We start from the raw sequence: 25,389 nt of genomic DNA, 5'->3' as shown, positions 1-25,389 counted from the left end.
GGTAGTCCTTTTCATAGCAGCCACCTGGGTCCATTGTACACACTGCTTTGAGTTTTTCAGTTTGGAAGTGCGTGGGGTGGTCTGCGAGTAGAAGGAAGTGTTGTGTAGAGTAGTGACGACAGCTGCATCCTGCTCTGAAGTCTGGATGGTGCAGGGGAAGGTCTGAAGTGTTTCATGCCACACTGTATTAGCCAAAGAAATAAAAAGTCAGCACGTGCCTTTTCCATCTCCCCACTCCTAAGAAAGTAATGATAGGATGAAAATACTGAATTATCAACTGAATGACTAGCTTTAGAGACTTTCAACTAGATGAGTGTCAGTGATAACATAAAGTCTCTATCGCTTTGTAAATATTTTATTCTACCCTTCTAGGCACTTACTTTTACTCACTTTTACTAGGAGTGGTGGAGGGGTGTGTGTGTGTTGGTGTGTGTGGGTGTGTGTGTAAGTAATTGAGCCAACATTTTAAATACCAAGTTTAAAACTATCATGTTGGCTTACTTTGGAGTATATTCTGAATCAAGTACCATCAGTTAAGTATATCAACCAATATTTTCTTTTGCTCTATTTCATTCAATAATTGGGTGACCTTTAAAGCAGGTGTTTTCCTTTAAGATAGGTAGAAAATGACCCATTGTCAAGGAACCTAGTTTTAGAGGAACTTCTAGTCATTTTGTTAAGTTTAAGTTATATGCCTTGATTAAAAGCTTGAGATAATGGAAATAAGGGGAAAACTCATGTTTTAACAACAGGATGCTATTTGCATCTTATCAATTTGGCAATTATTCTGAAAGATATGCTGTATTTAAATGCCTCTTTAAAGAGCAAGATTATTTAATCCCCAAATATTTTAACTGCAACTTTGCACAGTTAGCAGAAACTCTCATTTTCCTTTCCAGCATTTTACAGAAACTTATTCTAAATAGATCAGATGTTGGGATTTGAGAAGGGCTTAAAAGTTCTCCAGAAGTAAATGATATGTATTCTTTTATCAGAATTTATAGAGGTCTTCTTTTTTAAGGAGATCTAATTGTAATAAATCCACACATAAAAAGGGATACTTTAATTGTTTATGTTTTGGTGTTAGAAAACTTAGCTTGTTTTGCCTTTGTTTCTTGCTGCATACAGTTTCTCCCTCCGCACAGAGGAGTTTTGTCTTAGTTCTTGGTTATTGGTTGTTTAAAATCATTAAGCTAATTCTCAAGGACTGAAATATCTGGAAATATTTTCAGAAATGCTTCAGCATTTAGAGAAACATTCGTCCTCCCCTGCCCGCCATGGTACCATCGGGGTGTTCAGTTATATTTCAGCGCAGTAAAGATTCTTCGGCATTTCCTTTCATCTGCAGGGTGGTGTAAAATAAAAGTTACTTAATATTCTAAGTTGTTCTTTCTTATTTAAAAGCCGTTGCACCACTTTTCTCTATTAAACGTATGAAATGTTCATTCAACATTATATAACCTTTATTCGAAAATTCTTATGTATTACCGATCAGCAATTTCAAGTTCCATTCACATGAGAAATATCAATATTTCTTGAATCTGCCTCAGTGTAGGGTAGCATCACATGAAGATAAAATCCACAGAAAATAGTAAATGGTCACCCCTTTAAAAACAAAACTCTTCCCTCTTCTCAAAATGATCTCTGTGAAACTGCGGTCATGATTTGACCAGTAACCAAATAGAGAAAGTTTCTGTGGTCTCAGAGGTCCTGGGTTTAGGAGTGGCCATAGCTACAGGATGGACTTAACTCAGGGCAGGAGGAGGAGAGAGGGAGGGGAAGGGTGGGTGTCACGGGTAGTTTAGAGCAGATGCTGTTTTCCTCCAACAGGACAGCAGTATTGTAGACTGAAAGGACTGTTTTTATAAGCCCTTAAGTTGGTAAGCGTTTAAGTCAGTTATTATCATGGCAGGACAAAACTTTAAATGTTTGCATTACCTCAGTGAACTTCAACAACTTATATCTTCTTTAAAATCGTGTATCATACTGATAGAGAAAAGCTTCATTATCTGGCTGAGAAAGCTGGAATTTGAGGGTATCTAGAGATCTGAGCAGAGAGGAGAAGAAGCCCAATTCTGCCTTTCAGCGCTGCTTGATGTATTGAAGGTGACCAGGGTGTCTACTGTGTCATGTAGACAGTTCTCATTTCCAGCAGGTCTCTACTGTGTCATGTGGACAGTTCTTATTTCCAGCAGTTAAGTGATACATCATTTTGTTCTTTGGGTTGTCGTCATAGTACTTCTAAACCTTAAGGAATGTAGCTTTGTTTTCCAGAGGGGGTTTTCAGAATGACGTCAAAGCAGTTTACATCCTTAAATTAATTTGGAGTTTCCTTCTGGGTATATAGGTTTCTATATAGGGATAAGGCATTGAGTAGCTTAAACTTCTTTTAATAACGATGGAAAGCCTTGTCTGTCAGATCTTTCTTTTTCTTCATATTCTTTCCCCCCCAGCTTTAAGCACAGCTACATAGTAGGTGTTGGTTTATTTTTTCCTCATGGAATCATGGGTAGTTTCATTGCAGCTCACATCTTTCTGTTTGTCTCGTATAGGGCTGATAGTGCAGGACCATTCAGACCCCATGTTCAGTTCCTATGCCTATAAGTCCCACTACCTACTGAACGAATCAAATCGTGCAGAGTTGATGAAATTACCTATGATTCCTTCTTCGTCAGCTTCCAAAAAGAAATGTGAGAAAGGTAATAATCAAAATAGTTTATCTCTTACTTTTATTTTTGCATTTCCTATTTTTTCTCTTTAAATGAAGGGGGGAAATGTATGCCTGTCAAGCACCATCTGTTGCTTTTGGTAAATTCTACCTTGGTGGCTGTGGCTGTCTTCATATGGCTGCAAAATTATTAAAAAGGGCTTAAAATAATTCCATTATTACAAATTTTTACTTACTCTTCTCCTTGAATAAATTTTCACACCTTCCATATATCTATAGATCATTAAAATTGAAAGACTAGGATTCTGCTTAATATAGAAGCATGTTCTGAGGGCTCTTTCTCTTTTGCCTGATGTAGAACCGTATCATTCATGTTAAATAGAATAGACATGATATAATTTGTTACTAACTCTCAAGTAAATAACAAGACAGGTTATAGAGGGAAACAAAGATACTGACACTTAAAATTTTGATTCTGAAATACATTCTATCATTTTGTTTCTTAAATGTTTTTGTTATGGTGCTATGAAAACTAGTTGCCCTTCTCTTAGGAGACATTGGTGGGCAGCTGGGAAAATGCTGCAAATACTGGATATTGAAAGGCAGCCCAGCTGAATTGAAGAATTGCTAATAGATAATTTATCCACTGAGAACCAAGAGCTAAATGTATATTTATATTCTCCAAGTTAATTTAATCTATGGAAGAAAAAATCTTGTGTTTTGCTTTATGTAGCCTATATGTAATAAAGGGGAAAAAAGTGGTTTAACAATAATGTATTATTTGGGGAGTGATTATCCCAGAGGGTAAAATAACCTGGAAGGTGAAAGAAAGCCTTTTCCTGTATACATTGCCATTATGATCTGGGGCCAGGCTCAGAATCTTTAAAGAAAATTTAGTTCTTTTTTTTTTTCTTTTTCATGCTTTGTGTTGCCTGCTGATGATGTATGTTTGCTGTTTGTCAGACATCTGAAGTGGCAACCCACGACTAAAAGAAAGTATAACCAAGCAAGTTGATTAGAACCCATGGAGAGGGAGGTTGGAGAGACTGTTGACTCTTTTGTCTGTTTTCCATTGAAGTCACAGTATGGCATCTTACTGGTGATACCAACTGTTTCCAAAACAAAGATGGACATGGGTCTGACTAATTCCATAGTGCAATAAAATTAGACTACCTGAGGCATTTTAGGAAATGCCTTATTTTCCTGCTGGCGCCTTTATAAAATTAGACTAATTCAATTGTCGCTTATTTTCTTTTCAGTACTCGGTATTGACCTTGACATGAATTGAAATTATTTTGAGCCCTCTGTTTGCTTAGCTTGAACCATATCTTCCTTCTCTCGCATCCTAAAGCAGTTTTCTTGCATAGCACCAAGGTGGATTGTTCATATTTTTATTTTTCTATTTCCCTTGTGTATTTTTGTCAAAAAATCGTGATGATTTTCACTGATGATTCAGGGTCTGTATTTCCTCTGAAATAAGACTTAAAATTTAGGACTATTCCATAATGTTAAAAAATGGCCAGACTGACTTTTCCACACCAACCCTAATAATCACTTGTCCTCTAAAGGTATTTGCAAAGACCGCTCTCCCTATCGGTCATTTCTTTCTGATGGAAAAATGAATTATCTCATTTTACTTTAAACTTACAGAAGAATTCCCTACCTAGGCTAAGAGCACTCAGGCAGCTAATCTCTAGGTTGGAGAATTGGAACAATTAATCCATATTGAGATGTGCAGACAAAGGGGAAAATCCCAATGATTGAAGTAAAAGCTTTTAAGCAGAGGAAATATAGTAATTTAATTCATCACTGATTGTGTATGGATTTTCTTTTTGTTTTTATGTTAATCAGTTAGAAGTTTGAAAGTCTACAGGAAGACAAGATTTTCTGGAAAATTGATAGCAAACCCTCAAAAGGTTGGAGCATGTGATTTGATAAAGTTGTATTGAGGGCTCTTAACCTTTTGCTTATGAGACTTTAAATTTCAGTACACTCATGGGTTGTAGACTTGGTTTTCCAGTGGAAAGATTTTTTTTTTTTTCAGTAAATGTCTTTATTGCATTTCATCTTCAGTGGTTAACATTCTTTTCTGTCACTTGTTGAAATACAACAATAAAGAGAAAAATACAACAATAAAGAGATTTCTCCCCTGAAATCTCTTTAATTTTTTGGATTTAAAAGTAATATTGTTTTGTTTGCCGCACCTGCTTCAGTCTTGATCCAGAGATCATTCTGTGTATTTAAAGGAGAGGCTTTTGCTGGGGTACTTGGACGCATCTCCTTGTGTGTGGTACTAGATTCTACACTGATACTTACTTATTTTTTGCTATAAAGCAGTGGTTCTCAATATGACATCAGAAAATATTACAAACAAAATTCTGAACTATATTTAATAGTTCAGAAAGTCTAACAGAATCAGACATTTGTGTAAAATACAGTGGCGTGAGTTTCTTTATATTTGGCTATGCTTTTAACAATTTAATGTGATAATACCAGTTTTGTTATTGGGATCAGAAGCTCTGATTGGCTGTTATATATTTCTTTGGTTAATTAAAACAGAAGAAAATAATTGCTACTTTTAAAATGTTTTTTTGGTTTTGGTGGGTTTTTTGTTTGACAAAATATTTGAAAACATATGGATCCATGAGGAAGGGAAAAGGGATCCTTGGTGATGAAAAAGTTGCAAACCACTGCTATATAGCCTGTTTGACTTTCTTTGTCTTCACTGAAAAGGTAATGATAATGTAATCTCCAATTCAAGATTCTTTTCCTTTTTTGTATTCTTACATGGGAAGAAAAAAGTACTGGTCAACCTATTGGCTGTTTTCATTCTTGCTGATGTTGTTATAAAGGGATGTAGTTAACGGTGCCACTGGATTAAAATACAAAGATGACCATTCCTTGCTTTCTTAGCTCTCAAGGAGAAAAGAGAGTTGCTACATATTTCTCTGAAAATCTGTTCTCAAATCTACTCAGTCTAAAGATTTTATGCATCTATTTGTCATATGTTAATAGTCTTAGCTGCCTGCTAAACTGGTACCTCAATAGCCCACATTTTAGAGGAATAAAGAGTAATGTTTTTCCTACTACTCAAAGGCTTTGAGTTTCTGGCCACTGAAGCCCTCCCTGGAAAGGGCTACTTCAGCTAAATCTGTTCATTGCTTTGTATTTTAATCCATCACTAAAATATAACTCAATCCCTTTGTTAATTTCCCTCAATCTGAATCAAATTTAATGCAGGTAAAAGATAACTTTCTTGTCTCTCTCTCTTTCCTCTTTTCTCAGTTATTAAGACTGTTTGTTTGTTTCAAGGTGGAAGATTGCTCTGCTGTGAGTCGTGCCCGGCTTCCTTCCACCCGGAGTGCCTGAGCATAGAGATGCCAGAAGGCTGCTGGAATTGCAATGACTGTAAAGCTGGCAAGAAACTACATTACAAGCAGATTGTTTGGGTCAAATTGGGAAATTACAGGCAAGTTTTTCCAAGGACAAAGAGGAAGTATTCAGTCACTGTTCAGTAGTTCATAGCCTGTACACAAAGTGGCTAGGAGATAGGTAGAAAAAGCAGCACAGTGCTGCAACTTCCTTAGAAAAAGAAAGAGAAGAAACATATTTTGAGTATGGGTTTTTAGAAGACTGAGAAGGTTGGTGGTTGTTGGATATTTTTTATTAGTTGGTTGACTTTTGTTTTTAAGTTCTGAAAGTTATTTTTTCCTAATGAACTATGGTACTAATAGATTTTAGAATAAAAGGTTTCATGTGGAGAGTGGGGAAGATTTTTATTTTGCACTCTAATTAGATTTATATTAATTTCTGATTTCTAATAAAGTTAAGAGTTTATATCCTGGCCAAAATAGCTCTTTTTACCCCTAAATCTAGTCCATTATAGTTCTAGCTAGAAACTCTAAATTGTGTGCAAAGAGAGAGCTTTTTAGAATTTAAAGAGAGAGATTATTTCATTAGGAGCCTTTAGATCTTAAGGGAATGAAGCAAGAAGTATGTGTGATTGCCGTTATTTTAATAAATCTTCCTCCTTTTAAGAAGCCTGTTTTTAACAAGCCTTTAACTGAACAGGAATAACGATATGTTTTTTTAAACTCTACATTCTACATTTTGAGGCATATGTTTATAATTTTACTAAGAAAATAGATACTATTCAAGAGAACACACAGAGGACTTTGAAGGCAGTGAAAATGCTTTGTATAATATTATAATGATGAATAAATGCCATTATGCATTTGTCTAAACCCATAAAATGTACAACACCAAGAGTGAATTCTAAGGTAAACTAGGTGATTATGATGTGTCAGTGTAAGTCCATCCTTGGTTTAAAAAAAAAAAAACACACACACACAGTAGAGTTCTGCTTTTCAATTAGAATCCTAAGTATAATATGTTTCTGTAGAATTTCAAACATACTGTAATTTTTTTTAACAAGGGCTATGTCATTTTCTCTGTTTTAAATACACTGCTTGCTTACCTATTTAACCTTAAAAACTTCATTTTTAGCTGAGATAAGGGGCATTGAGAAGCTCCTCCCCCAACTATTTTTTTTTTAACATATGACAGGAAACCTCTAAGTTCTTTTTAAAAAATGGACAGTTTGAATACATAAATAATTTTATACTTTATGGCAAAAGATACAAAGTTTTAAAAGGCAAATATCAAACCAGGGGAACTCTACTCTCAGTAAGAAAAGAAAAATACCTTCCCTAGAAAAAGGAGCAAAGAAGAGAAAGAGCCAGTTTGCAAAAGAATAGCAAATAGAAAATAAACATGTAAAAAACGCTCAGCCTCACTAAAAATCAATGTACATTAAAAACAAAGAGTTTATTTTTCAGTTAACAGACTTGCAGAGGTTTAAGAGTAATAATTTTGCAGCTCGGGAGGGCATGGGGAGACGAGTGCTCCTGTACAAGTAAGGCATCACGTATCAGAGTTGCAACTGTGCATCCCTTTGACCCAGTAGTTCCCCTTCAGGGAATTTATCTAAGGAAAAGAATGGGACAAATGGGCAGAAATGTACTTATAGGGGTGTTCATTGCAGTATTATTTCTAATTGCAAAAATCCGAATAATCCAAATGTTCATTCAGTAGGGTATTTGTCAAATAAATTGTAGTGTATCCATATTGTAGAACACCTGGAAGCCAAAAGAAGGATAATGCAGGTGCGTATAGTAACATGGGAGGGTATCCACAATATATAGTTAATTTTAGGAAGCATGTTAAACAGTATATACATTATCTCTCCACGTGTTTATACAGCTTTTAAAAACTGTAGATCTAGATATAATATGTTTTTATTATTACCTGGAAAAAACATCTAATGTGTTAATAGTCTGAGGCATGAGATTATAAGGGGGAACCATTTTCAGTTTTTCTGTTATACATTTCTGCACTGTTTTAATTTTTAAAAGAAACACACATTGCTTTTTTTTCCATAAAGTTACATTTAATCATTTTAAAGGTATAGTCTTTTTTTTTTTATTGAAGTGTACTTGACTTACAGTGTTGTGTTGTGCTAATTTCTGCTGTTACAGCAAACTGACTCAGTTATACACATATAGACATTCTTTTTTTATATTCTTTTCCATTATGGTTTATCCCAGGAGATTGGATATAGTTCCCTGTGCTGTACAATAGGACCTTGTTGTTTATTCATCCTATGTATAATAGTTTGCATCTGCTAATCCCAAACTCCCAGTGTGTCCCTCTCCCTCCCCCCCCAGCCCCCTTGGCAACCACAAGTCTGTTCTCTATATCTGTGAGTCTGTTTCTGTTTTGTAGATAGGTTCATTTGTGTCATATTTTAGATTCCACATATAAGTGATATCATATGGTATTTGTCTTTCTCTTTCTGACTTTCTTCACTTAGTATGATAATTTCTAGATGCATCCATGTTGCCACAAATGGCATTTTTCATTCTTTTTTATGGCTGAGTAGTATTCCATTGTATATATGTACCACAACTTCTTTATTCATTCATCTGTCGATGGACATTTAGGTTGTTTCCATGTCTTGGCTATTGTGAAGAGTGCTGCTGTGAACATAGGGGTGCATGTACCTTTTTGAATTATAGTTTTGTCCAGGTATATGCCCAGGAGTGGGATTGCTGGATCACATGGTAACTCTATTTTTAGTTTTCTGAGGAACCTCCGTACTGTTTTCCATAGTGGCTGCACCAACTTGCATTCCCACCAACAGCGTAGGAGGGTGCCCTTTTCTCCACACCCTCTCCAGCATTTGTTATTTGTAGACTTTTTAGTGATGGCGATTCTGACCAGCACACATTGCTTTTATAATTAAAAATATATATCTTTCCAGGAGGGGAGGGGTGCAGGTTTGACAAATAATAGATAAGACATTCCTGGATAAGAAATATCTAAAACAGTGTAAGGAGCCTTTAGATCTTCAAATACATTTCAGAATATTTCCTTTTTAAAGTTGTTTTGCCTTTTTTTTGGAAATATAATTGACATTATATTAGTTTCAGGTATACAACACGATGACTCAACATTTGTCTATATTGCAAGACGATCACAATAAGTCTAGTTAACATCCGTCACCATATACAGTTACAAATTTTTTATTTCTTGTGATGAGAACTTTTTTGTGGTGAAGGAAGGTGCAATGTTTATGACAAGGGAGCCAAGCTAGGAGTTCAGGACAGCTAGTGCCGGAAAAGCCTGAACTCCGATGAGAAATTTTAAAATTTGCTCTCTTAGCAGCTTTCAAATATAGTCTCTTAGCAGTGACTATAGTCACTGTGCCGTACATTACATATTTCCTTTTTTAAAAAACTTATGAATACGAAAATATATTTGACTTAATTTTAATACTTAAATTTTAATCACATTACATTTTTTTTAACATCTTTATTGGAGTATAATTGCTTTACAATAGTGTGTTAGTTTCTGCTATATAATAAAGTGAATCAACTATACGTATACCTATATCCCCATATCCCCTCCCTCTTGCGTCTCCCTTCCAACCCTCCCTATTGCACCCCTCCAGGTGGACATAAAGCACCGAGCTGATCTCCCTGTGCTATCCCATTACATTTTAAAGAAGCCCAAAGCAGTGCTCCCGTTCACAATCCAGTGAGATTTTATACGCAGCTCATATTCTTCTTATTCATTTTGCAAAGACTCACATCCATGAACTAATTCTTAATGTATTTTTTTCCAGTCAGGCCTTTCTGGGCCCCACGAAGCTGTTTCTTTTCACTAGCTAGTTATTCTGATGTGAAACTTCCTGGGGGAGATGTGTGCCTGGAACAAGGCTGGCGGAAAGCGCGCCTCTGTCTAACCGAGCCAGTGCTCGCAGTTACCGCGCGCTCCCGACACGCCTTGACGCGATTCGGAAATACGACCGCCGCCCAGCCTGCTTTGAGGGGGAACTAAATACTGATGACACAGAAGAGTGTTGTTTTGTTTTAACAATTTGAGCACAGACTCCTACCCACGTTTTTAATTAACTCTTAGATGGACACAGAGTGCTTTTAGGTGAAGCGTGTTCATGGTCGCACTATAAACCTGGGAATGCGACCATGCCATCATTTATCTTCTCAATAATGTCGTTGTTCATTAAATAAACAATTTTATTAGGCATCTGTAAATAAGAGACTGAAAGAAGGTATCGATGGTCTTATATACTACAATTCCTGGCTTGCCCGATCGTGGGAAACTGTCCAGTGAGCCTCACGGGTGGTTCCCTCAGCGACTGCTGTGGACCCGGTCATCAGCGCATGAAGCAGTTATGTTTTCACTCCTGTCCCAAATCCCCCATTTATTATGATCTAAGATGAATTAGATTCTGAAATATACACTGATATAAACCTAGTACATTTGACCAAAAAGTTTTTATCCTGGTTGATTAGAGAGTCAGAAAACACCAGTCTGAATGGGGGTGGGCATTCTTTACTGCAGCATCAGTTTATTCTCAAAGGATACCCTTGATTACTAGGAATAAAGACACACTTGGTATTAAGAATGTCACATTTGGAGAAAAACATGACTTTTCTAGGACTGAAATCTGGTTTGGAATATTGTTGGTAAATTCTGATTCTTAAGTTGTATAGTGGGTTCATTGTTACTTTATTATTATGCTTTCTTTTCATGATATACATTCTTTTATAAATATCAAATATTATTTTTTTAAGGAAGAAACTAGATTGGGTGTTTAGGGCCTAGTTTGTTTAGTCTGTGTTCACTATTTCATTCATTAATTCGTTCATCAATGTGTTGTTAAATGACGTGTGGTTTGGGCAGGATTAAAGATAAGCGAGGTATTTTGTGTCCGTAGATTCTGAATGACAATTGCAAAGGACAAAACCTCTGTTTTTTGGCTCCCACCAGCCACGTAAAGCGTAGCGCGATTTTCATCCTCCTGCTTTCAGATGGTGGCCAGCGGAGATCTGCAACCCCCGGTCTGTGCCGCTCAACATCCAGGGCCTCAAGCACGACCTGGGGGACTTCCCTGTGTTCTTCTTTGGTTCTCACGACTACTACTGGGTACACCAGGGCAGAGTGTTCCCTTACGTCGAAGGAGACAAAAGCTTTGCTGAGGGACAGACTAGTATTAACAAGACCTTCAAAAAAGGTACGTTGGACAACGTTCACGGTGGCCCAGAACTAACACACCTGTGTTGATCTCTCCACACCTCTTCTAACTTGCGTAAGACGCGTTTCTGGTGTTAGAGAATTTTCACCAGGTGTTATGATCCGGCGTCCATAAGTTTCCAATCACATTAGAACCACATCACAATCCAGTCAGCTGGAAAAATACATTCAGTGTAGTAGACTGTGCTGTGTACGTGAAAGGAGTTCCCTCAGTGATCTTACTACAAACATAGAGATTATTCTGGAAATACATAGTCTTCTTAATCAAGTGAAGCTCCTTTGCCACAGAAGAGTAGTAAGATAGTAAGACTAAATGCTTCCCAGGAAGAGCCTTACAGCTGCTTTAGCAACAAGTTGCCAGGAAGTTTAGCTTTCTGGGTAAGAATAAAGTGAATTTAAATCTGGTACGAGGTAAAGAGCTGCTCTCTGGTTCACGTGGAAACCTCTGATCATTGAAGTGGGACCTCTCCTCCGAAGCAACAGCCTGCACAGGGCACAGTGTTCAGCCGTAAAGGAGTTATATCTTATTTCAGTGTTACCCTATCCTGGTGGTAAATGGTTATTTCCAGAATATAATTTTAAAAAGAAACCCTCAGGCCAGATTCAGTGCGTTGGGAAGGCAGGGTAAAACTAATCTCTTAATGGTTTTTGTTTATTTGTTTTTTGGTATTTATATACTTTGTTTGGTCTTATTGGCAGCGTTGGAAGAAGCTGCAAAACGTTTCCAGGAATTGAAAGCGCAAAGAGAAAGTAAAGAAGCACTAGAGATTGAAAAAAACTCAAGGAAACCCCCTCCTTACAAACACATCAAAGTGAGTCTTTACCCGTGAAAACATTGCTCTTTGGCAGACAAGATGAAATGCACCGCTCTCTTAGTAGTTAGAAGGCCCTTGTTGTCTCATAAAAACTTTTGCTGATTACCACCCAGTCTTCTGCAGAACAACCTGAGAGCTCCTGTTGGAGTATTAGCCGGGAGCCCAGGTTGCTGCTCTGGGATGATGGGGGCTCTGATGAGCCGCTCATACCGAGGAGCAACATGTTTGACGGGAAACCCTGTTCTTGCTCCATCCGCTTGTCGTGTAACCAAATAAGAATATAGGGATTTAGCCCCTTTCTTCCAGACAGCCCATAGTTGTTTTCAGTTATGAAATTGTCATCAACTGGTAGAAGGAGAAATACACAGGATAAATAAGTGAGAACTCACATCAGGTTTTGATATTTTTGTCAACTAAGGAGAGACAGCTATTAATCTTAGCTTATTCATGGGGAAATTATGATCAAGATAAAGAGCCTTTCTCAGGGTCACACCACAAGGCAGTAACAGAGCCAAGAGGGCCTGGGTGTTTACTGACGTCCTGTTCAAATTCCTCCCTCCCGTTTGTGATTTTGTTGTCCAGGCTAACAAAGTAATAGGAAAGGTGCAGATCCAGGTTGCAGACCTGTCAGAGATTCCCCGCTGTAACTGCAAGCCGGCTGACGAGAACCCGTGTGGCTTGGAGTCCGAGTGCCTGAACAGAATGCTGCAGTACGAGTGTCACCCACAGGTGTGCCCGGCGGGGGAGCGCTGCCAGAACCAGTGCTTCACCAAGAGGCTCTACCCGGATGCAGAAATCATCAAGACGGAGCGGAGAGGCTGGGGCCTCAGGACCAAAAGGAGCATTAAGAAGGTAGCATGGGATGGTGCCAGTGGCGGAACAGACCAGGACCTGTGCCTCTTAGAAATGCTTCAGTAAGGGTTAAATACGTGGGGGTTTATTCCAAAATTTTGAAACTTCCGAAGTTGAGAGTTTGGCACTTCTTGAGCAAAGAAGGAGCAGTAAGAAGAGGTAGTAATCAAATACACATAACACACCATTGTAAAGCAATTATACTCCAATAAAGATGTTAAAAAATTTTAAAAATTAAAATAAAATACACATAACCTTTGGGTTTCCTATGATCAGTCATGAAAAGGAGAAGGGACACCGGTAATTCTATTTGAAATAATTTTTACTTGTTAAGCAAACTAGATTTAAAATTTGTAAAGGAAAAAGAGTAAAGTTAAGGATGTACTGAGACAGAAACTAGCAACCCCAGGACTTTGCTCCAACATCATAATTCATTAGCCATGAAGCCCTGGTCAAGTCACTTAACCTCGCTGAGCCCCAGTTTCTTCATCTCTAAAATGGACATAATTCCTGCCCTGCATGTTTAAGAGTTGTTGCTAGTCTCAAACTAGATCATATATACAGAAGCAACTGGGAAAAGTTGAGATCTTTGATATTTATAAATTATCTTCATTCTTATACTTTGAAGCAATTTTTCAAAGCAGTCTCTTTGTTTAACATAAGAAATACATGCCCATTGTAGAAGATATTTTAATGCAAATAGCTCAAAGAAAATTGAAAATCACCAGTAAATTCTGCTATTCAGACAGTGGCTCTCAACCTTTAGATATCCTGAGAATCTTCTGCGTTCCTTGTTAAAACAGTGCCACCTGAAATATTGGTGACAGGCCTGAACAATCTGTTTTAAAACAAGTCCCCACCTCCACCCTTCCCCCCACCTGCCAACGTATAGAACTTGGAGCTGTGTTTAGTGACAGAAGATGGGCCTAGTGGGAATTTAAAATTATTCTTGGCATTTTTCTGCCTTTTAAAAAATCATCTTTGTAATGAAGAAATACCATATAATGTAGTAAAGAAAATCAAACAATACAAAAAAAGATAATAAAGCGTGAAATTCCTCCTTCACCCTCAATTCCTGGTCTCCTCACCAGAGAGGACCATTGTCCATAGGTTGGTATGTAGCCTTTTAGAACTTTTTCTATGCAATTATACACATAAACACATATACAAATACATATTCATATATTCTGTATTTGTAGGGTTTTTTAAACATAAATATAATCATACATATTATTCTTTTTTCCCACTTAATGTATCAGAAAATTATTTTTATGGCAGTAATACAGATTTCACCTCATTGTTTTTCATAGTCTCATTGTATTCCATAGTAAAATGTACCATCATTTACATAGCCTGTTTTCCAATAAATATATATGTGTGTGTGTGTGTGTGTGTGTGTGTGTGTGTACACACATACACACATTTTTTAATTCTGTTGATCATCTGTCATCTATTTCTGTAGGTTAGATTGCTGGGGTGAAGCTCATTCATTCAGCGCATGTTTGTTCAGCTGCTTCCCTGTGCCTGGTACTGTTCTAGGCACTTGGAAGACAGCCGTGAGCAGGACACCTGTGTGAGTGCACCAGGGACAGATGGTAGACGTATGACGCCACTTACCACCAAATGCCACCAAGAGACATAAAGCTGCCAGAGAGGGTAGGGGTGCCAGGGGCTGGGTTCAGGAAGGTCTGACCCGAACGTGTGAGCGGGGAGGGCGTGCAGGTGCACGTGGACGAGCAGGCCAGAGTGAAGGCCCTCCTGCGCCGGGACCGCAGGGGGCTGGAGAGCGAGCCGAGGAGGGCCGGGGGGTGGGCGACTGGCAAGGTGGAGGGGCAGCGGGGCCTCATCGGCCTCGGGACAGGGACTTCTGGCGGCGTTTAGTAGGGAGGGCATCCGTCTGCCTCGATGTGTTCGTTTTCTGTTGCTGCTTAACAGGATAACCACAAACCTGGCAACTTACAGCATAACACACAGTGTACTATCCCACAGATCCTATAGGTCAGTGTGTAGCTGGGTCCTCTACGTAGGGGCTCACCAGGTTGCAGTCAAGGCACTGACCTGGCTGGATTCTCATTCTTGTGCCTCAACTAGGCAAGGATCCAGCTTCCCGGCTTGCACGGCTGCTGGCACAATGCTGCTCTTCACAGCGCTAGGTCTGAGAGCCTCAGGTGTTTTTGGTTTGGGTTTGTTGTTATTGTTTTGCTGCTCTTGGCTTCTAGAGGCTGCCCGCAGTTCCCTGCCAGATGGGGTTCCCCAACATGGCTGTTTGCTTCCTTACAACCAACGAGGGAGAGAGACGCCCCAGCAGGATAGATGCTGAAGTCCTAATGCAACAAACTCACGTAATCACATCCTGTCACTTGGGCCACATTCTGTTGCTTAGAAGCAAGTCACAGGTCCTGCTCTCTCCAGGGGAGGGGATTACACAACGGCGTGAGCACCAGCAGGCAGGGGTCATGGGGGCCACCTTAAGAGTCTGGGCTTCAGAAGAGTAACTTGGGCTGTACTCTGGGGAATTTATGATAATGGAGAGAGAGCAATAAAAAGGAGACCATTACAGTCCCGGAGAGAGATGCTGGTGGCCTGGACTCACCAGGGTTGTAGTTGAGTAGGAAGGAAGTGGTTGGATTTCTGATGTTTTAAAGGTAGAGCCAACAGGATTTGCCAATGCATTGGGTATGTGGATTGGGTCGCTTGGTCAGAGGCCATCTGCGTTTAGTATGGCATTATATAATGCACATGTTTTGATATTACTTTAATGCCCTGCATATCACTTGCAAATTTTTGTTTATGATTTCAGGGGAGTTTGGGGAGCCATCCTGAAATCTATCCAGTTTAATACCATGTTAACATCTTTTAATAGTGGTTACATTTATTCTAAAACATATTCTAAGTTACTAAATTAATGATATAATTAAGAGAAAAGAAAATACGATCAGGATTATTCTGCACTTTAGCACTTGAGGAATTGCTAATGTTAAGACAATTGGTGTTTTACAAAATAGCTAGAAATATACAGTCACTGAACAGCATAATCATAAAGACTTTGTAGCAACATGGAGAAGGTTTGGGTATACTTAGGGGACAGAAACCAAATAGCAAATTGAATGTACACAGTCAGTCCCCTTCTTTTCACACATAACAATTCCTAAAAACGTGTGCCAGAGTTAAACAAGGGACTTCCTGTTATGATGTGGTTTCTTTCTTAGAAATTAAAAAAATTACATTTACTGAATTAAACCCTGTCTTTTTGCCATTGCCTTTAAGGACAGATTTCTAGCATTTTAAAAGTTTTTTTGTTTGTTTTTTTGGCCACACTGCACGGCTTGCTGGATCTTAGTTCCCCAACGAGGGGTTGAACCTGGGCCCTCAGCAGTGAAAGTGTGGAGTCCTAACCACAGGACCACCAGGGAATTCCCTAAAAGTTCTTTATTTTGTTATTTTTATCCATAATTGAATTCACAGTTAATGGTTTTAAGTCCAGTGAGCAACTCTTTGAGGCTAAAGATTTGTCACTTTTTGGATGCCTAAAGTATTTCTTTTACAAAATAGCTAGAGACATTTATTCACAATGGTATCAAGTTTACGAGACTTGCATGCCTCATGTTTGATATCAGCACTTTCACCTTTCTGTATTCACCAATTTTCATAGCATAGTAAATATAAACTATAATAAATGGTTTTTAGGCCTTTAGCGCCACAGAACCCTTTCTTCAAATGAAACCTTAACTTGAATTCCAATTTGTAAAAAAAAAAAAAATGAAGCAGAGCTGATTTGGTTTAAATTCTGCTCTATAGGTTTTCATTAAAGGAAACTTGCCATAGAATAAAGTAACCCTAGGTGGCAGTGCAGCCAAGATGGCAATGAAATCTTCTACCTGGTGAGGGCGGTGATACCATACAAAGGTGCAGAATGTTTTCAGCGGGCCGGGGTCCAAGTCCAAACTGGGTGTAGGAAAAGCCACTCCGGGCCGACAGCGCGTAGTACGTGAACATGCAGAGCGGTCCTGTCGTGGCGTTGCAGTTAGAGATGAAGGCGGTTCTTTTCTAACTCTGCCAGAGCTTGTACTGTCAGTTAGAATGGGGGAGGGAAGAAGCCTGAGGTGCACTCGTGGGGTGACCAGGCCCAGCTGAAAGGAGCGTGTGGCCTCCAGAAGCAGACGGGGCTCCTCGCCCGTCTCACCAGCGGCCGGCCGGCTGCCCAGGGAAGGGCTGACCCGCAGGCGCCCTTCTCTTACACGGAAATCACCGTCTTGTCTTTTTATCCGTAGAGAAAGGACACTGGCTTATGCTCTTAATGATCCATCAGAATCAGAAAATATAGTATAGTGCTCTTGAGATGGCTGGTACTCTCAGATCTGTGATACTGAGAGCTCTGAGAACGGCTAGTGAGAATGTGTGTCGGGCCCGGGGGACGAATGCAAGTCTGCTGAAACAATAAGCAAATACATTTTAATTTACTTCCTAAGACATTTCTTTGCCTCAAAAATGTATTGGTCCCAAAAAAAAAAAAGTATTGGTAACACCAGTAAATCCTGTAGCTAATGCTGTTGTCCTAGACTGAATCAGCCACGCTTTTGAGGTAAAAGGGTTAATGTTTATGCATTTGTAAACGTGAAAGGTTGAATGTACTGTGTTTACACTTACTTAAAAAGGAGCTTATCGCTACACACCTGTTAGAACAGCAAAGTGAGAAGTAGGGACTATACCACATGCTGGTGAGGACGTGGGGAAACTGCATCTCTCATACCTGGGGCACGTAGGGTGCGAATGCGCGGCGGTACAGCCACTCTGGGAAACAGTACGGCAGTTTCTTAAGAAATTAAACATGTGCTCACCATATGACCCAGCATGTATCCCAGAGAAGTGAAAACCTCTGTCTGCACAAACACTTTATCAGAATGCTCACAGCGGCTTTATTTGTAATAGCCAAAACTTGGAGACCATTCACACGTTCTCCAGTCGGTGACCGGTCACACAAACTGTGGTGCGTCCTTGCTGCAGCACAGCACTCAGCAGTGACAGAAGAATGAACTGTTAATACATACAACCTAGATGGATCTCAAGGGAATTAGGCTCAGCTTTTCGTTAAAAATCCAATCTCTAAAGGTTACGTACTGTGATTCCATTTATAGAACACTCTCGAAATGATGGAACTATGGAGTTGGACAAGGTCCTACTGTTCTTTGCACAGGGAACTATATCCAATATCCGGTGATAAGCCATAATGGAAAAGGATATAAAAAAAAATATACGTATAACTGAATCACTTTGCTGTACGGCAGAAATTAACACAACATTGTAAATCAACTATACTTCAATAAAATAAATTTTTAGAAGAACTATAGGGTTGGAGAACAGATTAGGGATGGAGGATGGGTGTGGTTATGAAGGAGAAGCACCGGGCATCTGTGCTGACGGGACAGTTCTGTATCTTGCTTGTGGTGGTGGTTACCTGACTCTGCACCTGGTAGAATCCCATAGAACTACACACATGCACACATAACACACACAAATGAGTGCCTGTGAAATCGGCGAAATATGAATAAGGCTTGTAGATTGTACCAGTGTCAATTTTCTGGTTTTATTTTGTACTATAGTTGTATTTCCAGGAATGTTTTTGGTTAATTCTCAGATTATACATGTGATGTTAAGGAATGCTTTCTAATAGGATACACTGATTGTGCATTTATATATTGCGTGCTCCTCTGCAGGGTGAATTTGTAAATGAATATGTTGGCGAATTAATTGATGAGGAAGAATGCAGATTGCGAATCAAGCGAGCCCACGAGAACAGTGTAACTAATTTTTATATGTTAACTGTTACCAAGGTAAAATTGCTTTTATTTTTTGGTAAGAAAAAAGGATTTTTTGGTTTAGTTTGGTGGTCTTAGGTTAAACTCAGTTTCCTTCCTCTCATTTGGTTTTTCTCAAGCAAATTATAATGGTTTGCAGTAGCCAGTGTGTGTCCCGCTCTAATATGCTCATTATACCAGAGTACAAAAGTGAATGATTACTGGCGCCTTGCACAGGTCATGTGAGACGCGCTGTGAATGAGAAGATGACCAGGAACAGGGTTGACACATCTGGATTTGAGTCCCAGCTCTTAGTCACTGAAAGACCTGGCCCTCAGTTTCTTTATCTCCAAGGGAGAGAATCAGCTCTGTAATTCTAAGTTATAAACCACCAGTAAAGTTCTGCTTTAGCAAAAATCCTAACTGTAAATTGTTCTATATATTTAAATTTTTTTTTATGAGTTAGGAAAAATGAATGCCGTCAAAAGAAAAATGACAGTAAAACTTCTGGTTTAATACATGTAACTGTGAGTGCTGTTTGATGCACATTACAGCAAAACTATTTCATTTAATTTCTTCAACAGTCCTCTGGAGTATAACCTTTAAAAATTGTGACTCACTATATTGTACATCTGTAACTTATATTGTACACCAATAACTATACTTCAATAAAACTATACTTCAATAAAAGATTTAAAAAAAAAACCAGTCCTCTGATTTACAGAGGACGAGAAACTGAGATCCAGCCATAAGTGATTTGTTGGATATCTTGTTACAGTTTAATGACGAGCCAAGACTAGTACCCATGTTTCCTATGTTCCAGGCTGTCTCTAAAACTGAGTCAGAATAGCCTTACAAGAACCAGAAATCATTTAAAAGGAGTACTATTTTAACTGAAATGTCATTGTTTGAAAGTTTTACCACCTTCATGAACATATACTTTATAAACATAAAATGCCATTTATTTGTGACTGCTGATTGGCCCCTTAAATCCTAGCCTCACTGCCGGTGACCCCTCCAGCCATCTGGGAGGCTCCACCTTCTAGAGCTTTCCCAGACTATCAGAGTTTAAATTCAGGGAGCCAAAATGTTGAGCTTTTTATGGTATTTTGAACTTTTGTGTAAGTAAAAATAGACTATGAAGATTATATCCCAAACTCTAGCCCTTCCATCAGTCAGATCTCCAAGTCTTCATTCAGAGAAGTTTCTTGTTTTTCCTTCCTCCCTCTTTATGGCCTAAGCTCTCATCCATCTACCCCCCTACAAGTTTTGCTTCTTGCTTAGAGCAGGAAAGGAAGGCTGACAGCAACACCCCATAGTTCCCGTCTCAGGTAGCATCCGAACTGAGAGCCCTCTACTCAGAAAATACCTTTCGTTAAGCCCATGGCCAGCTGATCTAAGTCACATTATTCTGTGGTGTGTTTGTTTCTAGGAACAAACTTTAAAAGAAACTAAACTCCACTTTATCTTACTTGCTTTTGACTTGGTCATCATGTAAAGTAGAGAACTTAGTCAGTTGTGCCGCGAGCACATTTTCGGAGCTGTCGGTCGTCAGACCTCAGCTGCTGGCAGACAGTGCTGCCTCGTGGCTCTCGCCTGAGTTGGATGTTTCTCAGACACGCTTATGCTCAGTTTCATGTCAAAGGAACTTTTCCTTTCTTTTCTTTCTGAAGGACCGTATCATTGACGCTGGCCCGAAGGGAAATTATTCTCGCTTTATGAACCACAGTTGTAATCCAAACTGTGAAACACAAAAGTGGACGGTGAATGGAGATGTTCGAGTTGGCCTTTTTGCTCTTTGTGACATTCCTGCAGGTAAAAGGGACTGCCCCCTCCCCGGGAAGCAAGTATGTCTTTGAGGGCAGGACATTCTGACACTCAAGTGTCAGACAAGTTTTGACACTCAAGTATTTATTCAAATAAGATAAAGAGCTGTATTTAGAATTGTTACCTGCCCGTAGGAAGTAAACATCTACATCCTGCAAAAGGGAGCTTAGTAAGAGAGGGTATCACAGAATTCTGTGTCTATGATCCTGCTGAATTAGTTCTCCAAATTATTGCTGTCTGTATAATGTAACCAAATGTTTAAGCTTTTGTTTCCTTTTTTTTTTTCTTTAATATTAAAGAAAATATTAACCAGTTGTTACCATCAACTGGTTTCTTCGTTTGTTTGTGGGGGGGTTTTGTTTTGTATTTTAGTTTGAAAAATCAGTCTGCTTCAAATTAGACATAAAACGCTTCTCAAAGCAGAGTTACTGCTTTCATTTTTCCTTACCCATCCAGCATCAATAACAGCAAGACTTAATTTCTCGTTTGTTAAGTCTGTAGAAAAGTGGGTGGGAAGAGAAATGCTGGAGCTAAAAGGGATGTAAACTGTGTTTTTAGCACTCGCTGTGGATTGCTGAGGTCCAGCTAAAGAAAGCTTGAACTGGGAATTCCCTGGCGGTCCAGTGGTTAGGACTCGGTGCTTTCACTGCGGGGGCCCAGGTTCGGTCCCTGGTTGGGGAGCTAAGATCCTGCAGCCGAGCGGTGTGGCCAAAAAAACAAAACAAAACAAAACTTTAAAATGCTAGAAATCTGTCCTTAAAGGCGACGGCAAAAAGACAGGGTTAAATTCAGTACTTAATATAATTTTTTTAATTTCTGAGAAAGAAACCACTTCATAACAGGAAGTCCCTTGTTTAACTCTGGCACACGTTCTTAGGAATCTGTTATGTGTAAAAAGCAGGGGACTGACTGTGTACATTCAATTTGCTATTTGCTGCATGGTGTGGCCAAATTTAAAAAAAAAAAAAAGAAGAAGCAAGCAAGCAAGCTTCGACCTCCTAGTTTGAATCCCTGGGTCTTTGGTGTATGTAGTAAATGTGCATTTTGAAGTCTTTTCTGATCATAATGTGAGGCACTAATTACTGGAAATGGTATGGCTGTGACAATTCCACGGTCATCTTTGTCTTTGTCTTGTCTTGTCTTTGTTTATTTAGAAACTAGTGTAAATTAGTTTTAGAAAAGAGAGCTAAACTAGAACCCATTTTTCTTGAGCACAGATTTCAGATTCTTGGTCTCTGTCACATGGTCTTTGACCACTTCAGTGAAAAGAATATGATGGTCTTTGTAGAATATCTATTTTTGCTTTAATCATTGGTGGATGGGATGTTTTCCTCTAGTTTTTTGTTTTGTTTTTTTTGTTTGTTTTTTTCCTTTTTCCCATCACTGTCTTCAGTGTGGAACACAGAGGATGGAAGGGTCTTCATGTCAGAATTGTGTCTCTTTTTTCATTGTGAGGGTGTGTCTTTGACAGCATTTCTCTCCCCCAGGACTTGAGTCTGAATACTTCTCTCTCTTGTGTTCTAGGGATGGAGCTAACATTTAATTACAACCTGGACTGTCTGGGCAACGGCCGGACGGAGTGCCACTGCGGGGCGGATAACTGCAGTGGTTTCCTCGGCGTGCGGCCAAAGGTCAGTGGCTGCAGGGGGCGCCCCTGGGGCTGGGAAGGGGCTGCTGAAGAAGCTTGTTTGGGGCTGTCTCAGGAGGTGCTGGCCGGGGGGACGTGGTTTAGTTTGCAGGCCAGCAGTTGCGTTTACCCAGAGTTTAGACTCCGACCTCCCACTAGAGCATATCTTAGTGAGAACTGTTAGGTTCTGAAAATGTGTGTGTTTCTGATTGAATTTGAAGTTAGCAAGATCTTTTTTAAAAACTTCAAAAAAAAATTCACACTATCCTAACACACTTTAGTGTGTCCGAATTATACACTTTAAACTGGTGAACTTTATGGTTTGTGAATGCTATCTCAGTTGTCTTCGCGATTAAAAAAAAAAAAAGACACCTATTCAAAAGTCAGTGAAAAATGAATTATTTTTACTACAGTTCCGTGACAGGGTAAGCCCTCCTGGTGTTTTAGGTAACCGAACAACAGGAGAATTTAAATGAACGTGAGGTTGTAGGGTCTCCCTTTTACGTAAAGCTTCACGCACTGTGATCGTTAAAACCGTGACCCCCTCTTTCCTGCCAGTCGGCATGTGCGTCCACAACTGAAGAAAAGGCAAAAAACGCTAAGCTGAAGCAGAAGAGACGAAAAATCAAAACAGAGCCGAAGCAGCTGCACGAAGATCACTGCTTCCAGTGCGGGGACAGTGGCGAGCTGGTCATGTGCGACAGGAAGGATTGCCCCAAGGCCTACCACCTGCTCTGCCTCAACCTGCCCCAGCCGCCCTACGGTGAGCCCGGCCTGCCCGCCATGCCCGACTCAGATACGGGCGGTCCTGCCCCCGGGTGGAGCCGTGGGATAGGAGGCATTGGAGAGAACAAGCAACAGTAGCAAGCAGAGGTTTTGCTAGTGAAAAATCTGTCTCAGTGCCGGTGGGGGGCGCCCGTGGGCCAGCAAGGACTGGTGTCTCACTGTCCATTACCACAGGTGGTAGCTGGCTCCTAGTTGAGTTTGGGGCAGTAGCTCGCAGCCACACTGACAGGTGCACCCAGACCCCTGCTGGCTGAGGTTTGGAGTCATAGTCACCTGCGTTCAGTCCCCAGTCCGAGAGGAAGGTGGGAAGTGGGGTGTCTTGTGGGCGTTGGGGACGGGCACTCACTGGGCTCCTTCCCTTCTTCCCGCCCGCACTAGGAAAGTGGGAGTGCCCGTGGCATCAGTGCGATGAGTGCAGCAGCGCAGCTGTGTCCTTCTGTGAGTTCTGTCCACGTTCGTTCTGCAAAGATCACGAAAAGGGGGCTCTGGTGCCCTCCGCCCTGGAAGGCCGTCTCTGCTGCTCTGAACATGACCCTGTATCTCCCGTGTCACCCGAATACTGGAGCAAGATCAAATGTAAATTGGAATCACAAGATCACGGAGAAGAAGTCAAAGAATAAACGGGCAGTGATTTCCTTCTTTTTTTATTTAAACGAAGAAAGGAAAAGAAAAAAGTAGAAAATGCGTTCGTACAAGAAGAGACCGCTGCAGTGCCTGCAGCCTTGGCCATCAGCGCTGCCTTATTAAAGTGAAGGTGGGGAACCAGGCCGTGCAAGCAGAAGCCGTTCGTGGGATCTGGTTTTTCGGTTTCGTTCTGTCAGTTTGGAGATTCTTTTGTGGAGGGTTAGATTCCCTTGGTCTTTTCTTGCCTTTTATTGTGCTTCAATGCCTTTGCAGCTGGCAAAAGAGATATCTTCGCTTTTAAAATAAGAACAAAGAGAAAAGAAAATTTTGTTAATGAGATAAATTTAAAGTCTAGGATGTGTTTCTTGGGTGTAAAAAGCAAAAGTAGCCATCATTCCTTTATTTATTTTCATTTTTAAAATTTTGAGAAGTGTAGTTCAGATAGTCTAATCTGTGTGTGTGTGTGTGTGTGTGTGTGTGTGTGTGTGTGTGTGTGTGTTTTAAGTAGGAATTGCAGAAAGCCCTCTAGAAAAGGGTATGGTGGTCTTACGTACCTCTTTCCTGAGCAGTAGGGAGGCTGGCTTCGCTTTCCCTTCCAGACGCCTCTCGTAGTCTTAGAGAAGGGCTCTGTGGGAGTATTGAGTCTGGCCTCTTGAAATCAAAAGGCCTCAGTGAATATTACCTCTGTGGTCTTAAACTAGGTGGGCTTTCTGATATAACTTTACCTAGAAAGGTATATAATGTTGTTGTTGGTTTTTTGTTTTGGAGAAAAAAAGAAATCGATGCCCTCACTGAGTTTGAAACGTTCTCCACTGATAATGGGTGTTTTTGATGAAGTGTGTCTCTGTGGATATGAATACAGAGTTAGAATGGTCATTCCTGTTGTCTTGACACACTGGTAAAGGCAGCTAAAGGGAGATGAAAGGCACAGACCAAAAGTTGGGTCAAATAAGCCCCATTTTCTATCCAATTTAATGTACACCCTGGTCTGACTTGGAGAGAATTATGGGCATTTTAATTTTCTGTCTCTGCTTTCCTCTCCCAAGCAAACATTCCCTTTGTCCGCTGACCACTCAGTCACATGTCCTGGTGAAAACTACACAAATGAATTTGAACTGTATTTGAATAGATCTTTTTGTTCAGTTCCTAATTTGGGGGTGAAAGTGGTAGGGGGCATCCCCAAGTTATATGTAAACAGTTACCCAGTACTTAAACTCACCCCCACTGAGGAAGGGGAAGCACTTGTACTTCTACAGGGTAAATGAGAGCCACACAAACACACTTCATGGCAGGAAGCACTTAGGGAGAGCTCCACAGAAAGCAGTGATAGCAAGAATGGTTGGAGCTCATAGACGCAAGTGAACCGGAACATCTGCCCACAGAACTCACTTGCTTTTAATGCTTAGGAATATGTATATTCCAGGATTCCCTGTATGAATTAATTAGTCCTGTCAGACATTGTTGTAACACTGTACTAAGTAGAAGCCTAGGTTTAGCTTGAATGAACGTCAACTTCTCTGTGAATTTTGACTGCTAACAATTGCCGGTACCTGGTAGCATTTATTTTCCCTCAAGAAGTACCCAGTGACCTTATAAAGGCAGGGAAGATAGATGCTCCACAACATTCCTTCAGTTGTGCTGTGTGTTCCTTTTTCTTATCAATTTAGAATTCTTCTCTAGAAAAAAGGAGAAAAAAATCTGTTTTGTGCTTCTTTTTTTTTTTCTTTGTATGTAAATGTGCAATTATACTGGATTTTTTCTTGTTAAAAAAAAAAA

At 39.8% G+C, this 25,389-nt stretch overlaps 1 protein-coding gene across 7 annotated transcripts in view; it reads left to right on the top strand.

Moving 5' to 3' along the window:
- Positions 1-24,084, top strand: part of NSD3 (nuclear receptor binding SET domain protein 3) — a 104,710-nt gene extending 80,626 nt beyond the window's left edge. For 3 of the 7 annotated variants that reach the window (XM_057537304.1, XM_007178396.2, XM_057537303.1), the window contains 10 exons: positions 2,553-2,699; positions 5,981-6,137; positions 11,065-11,267; positions 11,987-12,099; positions 12,685-12,954; positions 18,669-18,785; positions 20,423-20,564; positions 22,101-22,207; positions 22,762-22,966; positions 23,368-24,084. In XM_057537304.1, the coding sequence (XP_057393287.1) occupies positions 2,553-2,699; positions 5,981-6,137; positions 11,065-11,267; positions 11,987-12,099; positions 12,685-12,954; positions 18,669-18,785; positions 20,423-20,564; positions 22,101-22,207; positions 22,762-22,966; positions 23,368-23,609 (1,703 nt within the window). In that variant the 3' untranslated portion in view covers positions 23,610-24,084. The remainder of the gene's footprint in view (positions 1-2,552; positions 2,700-5,980; positions 6,138-11,064; positions 11,268-11,986; positions 12,100-12,684; positions 12,955-18,668; positions 18,786-20,422; positions 20,565-22,100; positions 22,208-22,761; positions 22,967-23,367) is intronic. The other 4 variants (XM_007178397.2, XM_057537305.1, XM_007178398.2 and 1 more) reach the window with 2 other exon arrangements.
- The last annotated feature ends 1,305 nt before the right edge of the window (positions 24,085-25,389 follow it).

Source organism: Balaenoptera acutorostrata, chromosome 21 (assembly GCF_949987535.1).
Source record: "Balaenoptera acutorostrata chromosome 21, mBalAcu1.1, whole genome shotgun sequence".
In the NCBI taxonomy this organism is placed as follows: domain Eukaryota; kingdom Metazoa; phylum Chordata; class Mammalia; order Artiodactyla; family Balaenopteridae; genus Balaenoptera; species Balaenoptera acutorostrata.
The sequence above is the reverse complement of the archived record's forward strand: the minus strand, read 5'-3'. Positions and strand labels throughout refer to the sequence as shown.